The sequence below is a fragment of the Dromaius novaehollandiae genome, chromosome 1 (assembly GCF_036370855.1).
Source record: "Dromaius novaehollandiae isolate bDroNov1 chromosome 1, bDroNov1.hap1, whole genome shotgun sequence".
NCBI lineage: Eukaryota > Metazoa > Chordata > Aves > Casuariiformes > Dromaiidae > Dromaius > Dromaius novaehollandiae.
In genome coordinates, this window is record NC_088098.1 from 217,300,323 (window position 1) to 217,311,138 (window position 10,816).

Here is a 10,816-nt window from a genome sequence, read left to right on the forward strand (position 1 = left end):
GAGAGGCCGGACACGCTCTGCACATCTGCTCCGTCCTTTTATTGGGGGAAAAAAAGGAGAAAAAGAGAAAGCAATCCGCTCAGAAAACGCCGGTTTGCACCGGGGAGCGAGGGGCTGCAACGCGCCGTATGGATAAGCGTCGCACCCCGACGTCCAGCAGCAGCATATCCATCTTCCCCCACCGCCCCCAAACACATAAAAGGTTTTTTTCCCTCTATATAAAACAATCCCCCCCCCCCCCCCCCCAGCTTGGATAAATACAAAAATAAAGAAAACTCGTTGGCGAAGGGACAGCTGGTTTAGAGGATTTTGTCCTGAATTCCTAACGCAAAAATTCATTAATGCAAAGGTAACGTGAAGGGTGAAATCGCCCCAGCGCTACGTGGCGCGGGGCTGGGTTTGTAAAGCACGGCCAGGCGAAAGAGAGGACGTCAACACAGCATCGAGTGACTGTCTCCCTCCTGGAGGTCCCCAATGCGTCACCCGTCCTCCAACATCCATCCTGGAGGTGACAGGACCAGGACGGCAGGCACAGAGCCCAAGGCTTAGACATTAGCTCCAAAAAGCTTAGGTCCAAGATTAAAAATCCTGCTCGTCCAAAATCGATAGGATTTCAGGACAAAAACAGAGGCAATTAACTTTCTTTGCTGTTTTATTTTATTGGTATTAATTTAGCATGATCCCAGGATGAAGGTGGTGCCTGAAATCATTTTATTTTCCTCTCCACGGCCAAACTATCGTGCAGCTTGGAGACCTCTGGCTCGTAGGCCTCCATGACTAATGTTCCGTTGTTATCAAAGAATTTCGCAATGGATTCGGTGAACTCGGCCTCCCTCTGCTGTTTGGTTCTTCCGCTGATGAAAGTTAGCTTCAAGGTGTATTTGTCATCAAACCTGAAGGAAGATCAAAGAAAGGTCAAAGCAAAATTCATTAGGATTTGCAAGAGCTGAGGCGTCACCAAAAAGCTGTCAGGAACCAAAAAGCCACGTGCAGTTTGCACCAGGAGAACGTAACTGAGCAACCTCATCTTTGCTAGGGGGAGAAATCCCCAAAGAAGGGGGTCCCAGCATGCAACACCCCACTTTATTACACAAATATAGGCAGAATAGCAACGGCTGCAACATGCAGTCTTTAATTATAACACAGCTGAAGATGTTTATACTCTTCATAAGGGATTCAATTTTTGTCTCCCCTTTAAAAAGAAGCAATGGTTGAACTTTTGTGGCACATAACTTCATCCCTATTCCCATTTTTAGGCTGGGACTTGATTTTAGAGTGAAACAGATTTGTAGGTATGAAAATAGGAATCATCCTTGACATTTTTTTTCCCCCAGATGGAAATCTTGCACACGAGACTGGCAGGCGCTCAGCCAGCCGGCCTCAGACCACTGCTGCTTCCGAGCAATGTGCTGTGGTGAGTATTAATCACGGGTTGCCCAGGAAGCAGCAAAGCGCATGACACACAGCTGATCCTTTGCAAAAAGCTTTGTGTCCGTTGTAGAAATATCAGTATTTTCTCCCCCATGTTGTTCTGAGTTAGTTATCCCACATGTAGGGATGGTCTGGGTAAGTAAAACAGCTTCTCTGCCCCACGGTGGAGTGCAAATCAAAGCCGCAGGCACCACGTTACCGCGTTCCCCCTCGGTGAGCCCGGCTCCAGGAGCAACGGTACCGTTTGAGACTGGAGGACAACTGCCAGACGTCATCCGGGTCCATCCCCGCGGGATCTCGTCTGTGAGCCACGAGGAAAATGCTCTTTTCTTTGTACGAGGTATAAATGGTCAGGATTCCCATCATCACAAAATATGTTCAAAAAGTTAAGGAAATGAAAATTGTACGTACAGTAATCTGAAGGTGTGCAAAGCAATTATTTGCATTCTCTGTCATTTTAGTCACCTTTTATCATTCCAAGCTGGACTGATGTCTCATTAGCATGAAAAACTAAACTGACAGTGTGTGACGTTCAGGTAAAAGCTTTGCGGTTGTATAAGAGCACTAATTAATGCCTGAAAGTAACGGGGAAAGCGACAATACTCTAAACACTTTCGTGAATGGGATTTCTGAAACAGCCACATAAAAAAAGCTACAAAAAAAAAATCATTAGAAGAAGTAGAAATCACAACAATGAAATTCTATTTGCACTTATTTCACTCATTTTGGAGGGGCAACATCTGTAGAGATAGTGGGAAAACGTGAGACTAAATGAGTCGCAATTAATTACTGTGCATTTCTACAAGCACAGATCAAGTAATTAATTTTCCTCATTTTTTGAATTAAATCATTCTAAATGCTGCAAGATGAATCACCCCAACTTTCATGCTGAAAGCCAGAGAAAAACCGTAGCCTGAAACGACGAAGCGGCTTGCCCAAGATCATACAGCCATTTAGCAGCACGGTGACTCCCAGGTCCGCACCGAGCTTCCAGGCAAGCACCGCTGATCCGTCCCATACATTTATGTCGCAAAAACCTCTACAGACATCTGTCTTGCTGGAGTAGATGCAAACAAACCAGTGGCACACCAACCCTGCGAGCCCAAACAGAAGACAACAGCTGTGCCATCATACTGAACACACAACTGCGAGTATTTCTTGGTAGTTCAGTGTTCACGCTGAATTTACACACTGATTTGTAGTGCTACCTTCCTAAATTCGGCGTCTGTTCCTCTTTGAGGGTAGTGTTGGTAAGAATTACTCCCACTTCACTTCTCACTTTTGGCACTTGGTCTATCGTATTAGGAAAGAGCAGATGTCACTGTAACCTGACTACAGAAGCAATTTCACTGCGATTAAAACAAAAAACAAACAAACCAAGAAATATCCCAAACTTTTGAGGGCCAACTTGCAGCTCGAGATTAACACACCACAACTCGGGTGTCTCTACGTGCACTTGGTGTCCGAGATCAAGGAAGTCACCTACTACACACAGATAACCCAGATTTAGGTGTGTTACTGTCAGATTGAAACCACCCAGACAGGCATGGATTTGGCTGTTACATGAAAAATAGTGAATTAACAGCTGATCCCCGCACAATAGGTGGCAAAACTCTCACAGGCCTGAAAATGGGAATACAGAGACGAGTTTTGTTGTGCTTTGGGGGCTGTGGGGGAAGAAAAATAAAGAAACCGCTTCTGGTGAAAATAAGACAACCCATGTAAAGGATATGATACAACACAAAAAGCGAGAACGGGTTTGGATTCAGGAAAGGGGTGCAGGTAATCCCAAATCAAAGCTACAATTGCAAAGAGACAAGAGATTGTGCAGATGATGAGACGGCCATCAATCAAATGGAAATTTTCAACATACTTGTACTTCTCCAGGAGAACCTGAGAGAGAAACAGGAAGCCGAGTTTATTTTGTGCTTTTATAAATTTTTACAAATTGGTTTGTCTAAATCCTTTACCGAAGCAATCTAGATCATACAGGTAGTGTGAAGAGAGACTTTACACATAATTGATGCCCGCATCAGACATTGTAATAGCTGCTATTACTCTAAGCACTAACAGATCCAACTCAGATCCAGGGGATCACAAAACACAAATGTTTTCCAAGCAAGAGAAGTCAACAGTTGCAGAACGTACCTTTTTGGCAGAATCGTCCAAAGAATTTTTCACAGCTGAACCATCCCATTTGTCAATTTTTACTGGCTTGTCATCAATCTTCCACTGCAACGTAAACGAAAAATCGTTAAGGGCTTCCAACGAATTTGGCCTTTCATTGTAAATACATTTGTTCCTGCACTGAACACAAAGATATGAGGCAACTCAGAAAAATACCTACAGAATAGCTTCGGTATATGAAAGACTGACCAAAGATTAAGGGAATCCGATGCCTATTATACAGTTTTAGTCATCCTTCAGCAGGAAACCAAAACCACCCCGTAGCTCTTCTACATTCAGATTTTCCCCAGCCTGGTCCTCAGAAGTGGGTCCTTCACAAGTAAAGAATTCCAGATACAACTGGTCAGGTGTTTAAAGTGGTTATTCTTCCTCTGAACTACAGTATTTTTTAGTGATACTGAGTTTCTTTTAGCCACAGCTGGATTTGTAAGTTTGAGCCTCGGGAATTTTAAGTGGTCTGTTATCTCAAACAGTTCTTTGTGAAGTGACTTGACTTCAAATTTCAGATGTCATTAGAAGCAGTTCTGAACTTCACTAGTATTATCGTCTCCTGCTCCTGCAGTTTCCAAGCTGGATTTACTAAGTGCCTGTCAGAAGAGCTCATTTTCTTCTCTGGAAGGAATTAAACCATTTTAAAGAAAGATGTAAAGCCCAATTTTGCTTAGGGAAAAGCATGGTTATCCTTCAGGGTCTGCAGGTATGAATTACTAGGTGCATAGGAGATGCGTACACTTGTAGTAGTTAGTTTATGAAGGATAAAAGAAACAGAAGCATTTAAAATCAGAGATAACTGGGAAATAGCTCTCATATCGGTGAGAATTATATTTTAGGAGGTCACTAGGCCACATTTTTATAGCCATCAGTTTTTTTTTTCCCAAGGCTAATAAAGCATAAACTACAACTGAAAACAAAACCCTTTTCCATGAAAAAAATACAGAACTCTCAAATGCCTATTTTCTTTATAAAAGCATCTACAACAGTTTTAGTTCTTGCCCACTGCGATTCACAGAGGTGAAAATACCAAGAGGTTGAGCAGGGAGAGGAAAAGAATACATGTATTTTTTCCTAATAAGTGAATTGGAAGTGAAAAGCCCCCAAGTAACCACACCAACAGCCAGTCTCTGCTTCTGTATCGCACTGATAAATCAAGAGATTTGAAAGATGCTTTGGGGAAAAAAAAAAAAAAACACACCATTCAGACCTGACCTCACTGCTCTCCAGAGCAGCCTCCATTTCTCATGCGGGAGTGGAAAGAAAGCCAACAACCTATTAAAAAAAAAAAAAGTCACGCTGCCTGCCTACATGCAAACGTACTTTGCTAGCAAAATCCCAAAATGGAAAATGTTTCTGAAACAGCAGCAGCTACTTAAGGTGCAGAGCTATTTTCAGGGGGTGCAGGAAGAGTCCTGTTACTTTAGGGACAAAAATAAGTTTGCTAGTATTCCACCTGCAACGGTGACACGGCAAAGCTGGATTCTCTTCTACAACGGAACTACAAGCTCATATTTAACTAGAGGGGAAAACTCTGTCCTTTATTATATTCATACAGCTCAAACGAAGGCAAGCCTTACCGTGGAGTGAAAGCATCATTCAGCCTGCAGGGTCTATTACCGCTATCGATGAAACGCCATGGAAATACCCAAACCTTTATAGCTGATCAATCCTTCCCCGCTCCTGCTTTTCACAAGTAATAATGAACCAAATAAATGTGACGTTATGATAGCACAAGGGACCTCAGCAGGCTGTTTTAAGGCTTTCTTCAAACCAGATCTGCCTTTAGGTATAGCTGTGATTTTTCAAAGGCCACTATGGAAATCTTTTTGAAAGAGAAAAAAAATCCAAGCAAATATTGATTAATTTTTCCATGTTTCTAAGGCTAAAGCAAGAAAATCTTTGGTGTAAAATTATGACAGTATTCTCAGGCTTCTTCCTAACGAGAAAAAAAGAGAGCAGGAATCCAGAAATACTTGAAAACCTATCAGCCAATGTTTCACAATTCAATACTTAATATTAACATCACCTCTGAACATTGCACTCACCGGACAAAACTTCTGTATTACAGAACAGAAAATCATTCAATGTCTGAACGTGTCTGAATGTGAAAGTACCCAATTAACAGTGAGAGGTACGGGATGATCGTGATCAGACACAGCTCTGATATAAAATGGAAAAAATGATGCCTGGATGCTACTGCGACACCTGATCAGAAAGATGCTCCTTGTATTGAGCAGCACTAATAAGGTTGGCCATTCCCCTGCTGTCTCCGTTAAATCCACTCCCAAGGATAAAAAGCAGATCAGAAAGTAGCTGCGTTTACTTATTTGTGCATTTGTCTACATTTGTTTCCTAAGAACAGGACTCATCTCACCAAACACAGGTGTCCACATCTAAGCTTGCTGCTCTCATGGGGAACGGAGCTGAGGGTGCCAAGCAGGTATCTAAAACAGGTCAGGTGAATCGCACCTTAAAGCCAACGTGCTCTACCTGCTCTAAAGGAAGCTTGGAAGATGTCTAGCTCAAATAGTGACGAGTACCATGGACATCAAAAGTCAGGTGAGAACTTCACATGTCCCTTATAGCTATCTACTGATCTAATTTTACTGCAGTGACATTTTTCATGGTCTGGGGTCTTTGTTTTTGGCAAAAGCACAGTTAAACTTTGGCAAAAGTTTAGCTGGTATTGAAGCACAATACATCACCTATCATGGTGTCAAAACTCAAGTTTTTAATCAATCTTACTATGTCTGTTTTTTCCCCTCAGAGCATGAAATCAAGGCCTATGCTAAACTTTCTTCCTCTCCCAAATAAAACCAACAGCTTTCTAGATATATTTGGAGATGGAATAGTTGGAAAATGTCAACCAGAAAAGCTCAAAAAAACAAAAAACAAACAAACAAAAAACCCCAAGAAATGAATGAAAATAAAGCCCCAGGAATGTTTTGAAAAACCTTAAGATTTTAAAGCTCTCTTACAGTTCCACCAGAAACCAGCCCTGCAGGCGTAGGATTGCTAATGCTTCACGTATAGAAGGGATTTGCACAGAGACGAGTATCTGTATGTTAAAAGAGTCTAGGTACTGCCGTGATAATCTAGCCGACCTTGTCCAGAAAGCCCGTGACAGTGCCCAAACTGGATTCCTACTTTCTGACTCTGTCCTGAACCACACAACACTGCAATTGTCAGATAAGATCAATAATCATTTATTTGGCACCGACCTCTTAACAGAGATGAGAGCCAGCACTTTCTGAGGTAGAGGTAAATCTCACGTGACATTTTTGAAATAGATCTGCTACTGAAGAAGCGTCTAATCTTAGACTGTTTAAAGCAGAGAGCTGAAACAGCATTTTTTTTAGTTCATATTCAGGCTTATTTGTGACTGGAAGCTGTTCTGCTGCCAGACAGTAACAGTGTGATAATCTCAAGACGGTTCGTGTCAGGAAGGGCTTGTAACGGAGGCAAACCTGCAGTCTGGGACTTCTGCCAGGGAGAGGCTTTAGACCTCCTTTACCTTTTCTTGATGTTCTCCTGAGGTTATTTCTCCTAATAAGGCATTTCAAAGCAGTTTTTAGGTTGACGTGGCTTGACTCCTCGGTTTTAAAACACAAATAAAAGGTTATCATAAAAGGTTATCGTGTCAGAGCTCTTACGTCTCCTGAACGTGTCTTAACTTCTCATCAGGATATAACTGTCAATGGGAAACAAACACAGCGTGCTACGACCAGGCACACCTAAGAAGTGGATCGGGTACTTGAAAGTGTATCCTTGAAAGAATGAGGCTTCGGAATGAAGGGTAAAATATATAGCTAGTGGCTACCTTACTAAAACAACCCCCCCAACTCCCAAGAAACAGAAGTGCCATTTCAAAGAGCCATAAAACCAAGCTGATGCTAGAAACGCAGAAGGATCCCAGCTGTTCACACCCGGGTAAAGATGCTGCCTGCAGCTGGATCACAACACGGCAACAGGGGAGCGTTCTGCTGTTAGCTCCAAAAAAGAGAGAGCAAAACAAGTGCTTACTTTCACAGCTGCCATCACAGGACCCAAGTACTCACAAGGCTCATTTGTCAAGCTATCACTTTCACTTAAACCCCTTCACAAAACTCCCTCATAAGCAGGAGGCAAGGAAAAATCCTGCAGGATAAATTCAAGACGTTCGTATGTCAGAAGTAAGGCACGGCACAAACTTAACTCTTTTCCCTGCCTTACTCCTCCTGCTGCTACTGTCAACCTCATCATGCTCAATTTTAGGCTGCTACATCTTCTGGGTAACTAACTTGTCTCTTCCAATACAGCTGTGAGGCTGACAGGCACTTCGGGGTATTGCAAACATAAATAATGAAGTCGTACAGTAAAAAAAGATTTGTTGCTACTGCAAAGACATCACACAACGAACAGCAGCACGGACTACCTAAGTTCTTCAAGGGGAATAATATTTCTGAACTGCATCTAATCTGTTTTCTATTACAAGGATAGAAAGAAAATCATCTCCCCTTTCTTCACCCTAAAACCAGAACCTCTTCAAACTGGGACACATTTCCCATATAGCAGCAAAGGAAGCTTGGATGAACCGCAGCAGACGATGCACACTGAATCCCTCAAGACACACAGCCTGACGCTGCGGTGGATTGACTTCTCACGTAGGTAGGAGACTGCAGCTGACAGAGCAGCAAGTCCCCATCCCTCACACAGATCCCAAAGTAACAGCGGCATTTCGCATCACAAGCCTGACAGAAGCAGGATTTGCAGCTGCAAGAGCCCAGGAACCACCTCACTATACATCAAGATATATAGGAAGAGCATGGAATCGAAGGAACAATCGTAGTAAACTACCACGACACGGCAAACTACCAACGCTGCCATTCCCCAGCCCCTGCTCTGGAGGGAGGCATTCTGGGCCACAGTCTCCCCAAAATACCAGCGCTGTCTGACTGTACTCAGAATCAGTGTCCTCTGGTCCAGATAGCTCCTTCTGGGGGACAGGAGCGGAAGGCAGCAATGGTAGGTGGCAACCAGGATGTGGTTTTAGTCCTCTGACTTGCATAGCTCGGAAATGACGGATGCTCTGGTGGTGGCGGTTAAGTGTGTCGAATAATTTAGCGTGGTGCTGCTGTTAGGTCAGAGAAATAAATGAGTGAAATCTCAAGGAACTCTAGAGGGCCGTAGTCAGTGTTGCACGCCAGTTTAAATTCACTGGGAGAGCACTCTTAGGTGGTCCTGGTGGTACAAGAACAGGTCAGGAGGAACTATCCTATTTTCAGAAACACTGAAAGAACATGAGCAGGACAAAAGAAAATGGGATAATTAACATGCCAACCTCCCTAAACTCATCCTGATTTAGTTTATTAGTGAAGTACAAAAAGATAGGCTAGACAAGCAACCTGTCCTAAGATATTAAAGCCTTGGCAATACCCCATTATTCTTTCTGATTGAAAAAAGCTTGGGCAAATTAGGGATCTAAGACCACTGTTCTCCAGATAATACCTCAGTGATATGTAGTCCAATTCTTGTATTGCCAGAGATGAGCAGAATTCACTAAAGTCATCTAAGGAGAGGAAACGAAGACACACAGACCAACACGGGATGGAGAGGTAAAAGAAAACAAAACACTCTCAAGCATGCGTACATATTGAAGGTAGAAGCCCTGTTGAAGCCGTACCAGTTTCAACATGCTGTTACTAAACAGTTCAGCTCCAGCACCAACAGCATATTTCTCTTACCAACTACTTCTCTTCCTTCTGAAATAACGACACAACACAGCGAAAATAGCAAGAACGCTTTGAGAGCGTGATACCTTTTAGGACCGAAGTTCAACCACAAAGTGCTGTCATTTCCAAACCGAAATCTAAGCGTATTTGCTCAGGATATCCCCAAATATTTGATTAGCACACCTTCCCCTAAATCGTGCAATCCAACAACCTCATCTACTATCTTAAAGAGATGCCAGCAAATCTTACAATACAAATCTACGATAAGGGTAACTTCATCTCAAACGTAAACAGATGCAAGAAGACTGTACTCTTCCAACATTGTGGATCCACGTGCAAGAAAACTATACTCTTCAAACATTATAGATCCACATGCAGGAAAACTGTACTCTTCAAACATTAGGGATTCATATTTATCAATTAAAAAGAAAAGAATCAAGGTGTTTTCAATCACAGTCATCTGCGCTTTGAAGTTCAGAGCAAGACTCCAGATGTGCCGCTCCGCAGCTACACCCTCCTGCGCACCGAGATACAGACACATCTGTTTCAATCTCGCTGTGGGAAAAAAAAACAAACAGAAAAACCAACAAAAAAGCCCCAAATGCCTCCAGGTCTGTAGTTTCTGGTGCAGCTGCCAGAGGAGCAGAAACGACTGCCAAGTGCAACGGAGATTTGCGATGCGAATGCCCGGCTCCTTGAAACCGGGCTGAGAGTGAGCCAATATATATATACACATATATATACCGATACATATATATACACACACACATATATATATATACACACACATATATATATATACACACAAGGCGTTATAAGTCGGTAACGGCAGGGCTAGCCCAGGCTCAGCAGCAGCCTTCCAGCAGCACAGCCGCCCCAGCGGGTCTCCAGCCGCCCCCAGCCAGCGCTGCGAGCCGCCTCCGCCAGGGCCCGGCTGAGCCCCCCCCGCCGGAGAGGCCCCGAGCTGGGGGCCGCGGGGGGCGAGGCGCCGGCCCGGCGGTGGCGGGAGGGGGGTGTTGGGATGGGGGGGGTCGTGTGGGCCCGCTGCGCCTCGGGTGGGGGGGGGGTCCCGCGGGCGGCCCCCGGGGAGAGGGGGGGGGGGAGGCGGCGCCGTACCTTGTCGAGCAGCCCGTTCCTGCCGCCTTTGGCCGCCATCTTCTCGGCGCCCTCCGCCCCCGCCCGCGCCGCGCGACCTGTTCGCCGCTGATTGGCCGGAGGGGAGGGGGCGCGCGGGAGGGGGAGGGGGCTGACGGGAGCGCGCGGGGCACGCCGGGAAGTGGAGTCCGGCTCCCGCCCCCCCCCTCGGGGCGCGTCGCGGTTGCCGTGGCGACGCGGCGGGGACATGGCGGGGCGGAGCCGCGGGGAGTAGCGGGGAGGCGCGAGGGGCCGGGGCTGCCTCTGCCCCTGCCTCTGCCTTTGCCCCGCGGGGTGAGGGGAGGGCGGCGTCGGAACGGGGGCAACAGGCCGCGCGGCCTGCGTCGGGGGAGGGGGGG

General features: G+C 45.1%; 1 protein-coding gene across 1 annotated transcript; it reads right to left on the minus strand.

The window, feature by feature from the left end:
- Positions 1-18: 18 nt before the first annotated feature.
- Positions 19-10,574, minus strand: SPCS2 (signal peptidase complex subunit 2). Its single transcript, XM_064505253.1, has 5 exons — positions 10,440-10,574; positions 3,580-3,663; positions 3,160-3,324; positions 1,673-1,803; positions 19-893 (listed from the first exon to the last, which is right to left on the minus strand). The coding sequence occupies exons 1-5, from the start codon at positions 10,476-10,478 to the stop codon at positions 707-709; spliced, it is 606 nt and encodes a 201-aa protein (XP_064361323.1). The 5' UTR covers positions 10,479-10,574; the 3' UTR covers positions 19-706.
- Positions 10,575-10,816: the final 242 nt, after the last annotated feature.

Excerpts from the sequence above, each read along its gene's own strand:
- SPCS2 (XM_064505253.1), bottom strand. The coding sequence starts at position 10,478 with ATGGCGGCCAAAGGCGGCAGGAACGGGCTGCTCGACAAG. Across the intron at positions 3,664-10,439 it reads GGAACGGGCTGCTCGACAAG|TGGAAGATTGATGACAAGCC; the intron begins GTACGGCGCCGC and ends TTTACGTTGCAG. Across the intron at positions 894-1,672 it reads TTGTCCTCCAGTCTCAAACG|GTTTGATGACAAATACACCT; the intron begins GTACCGTTGCTC and ends ATCTTCCTTCAG.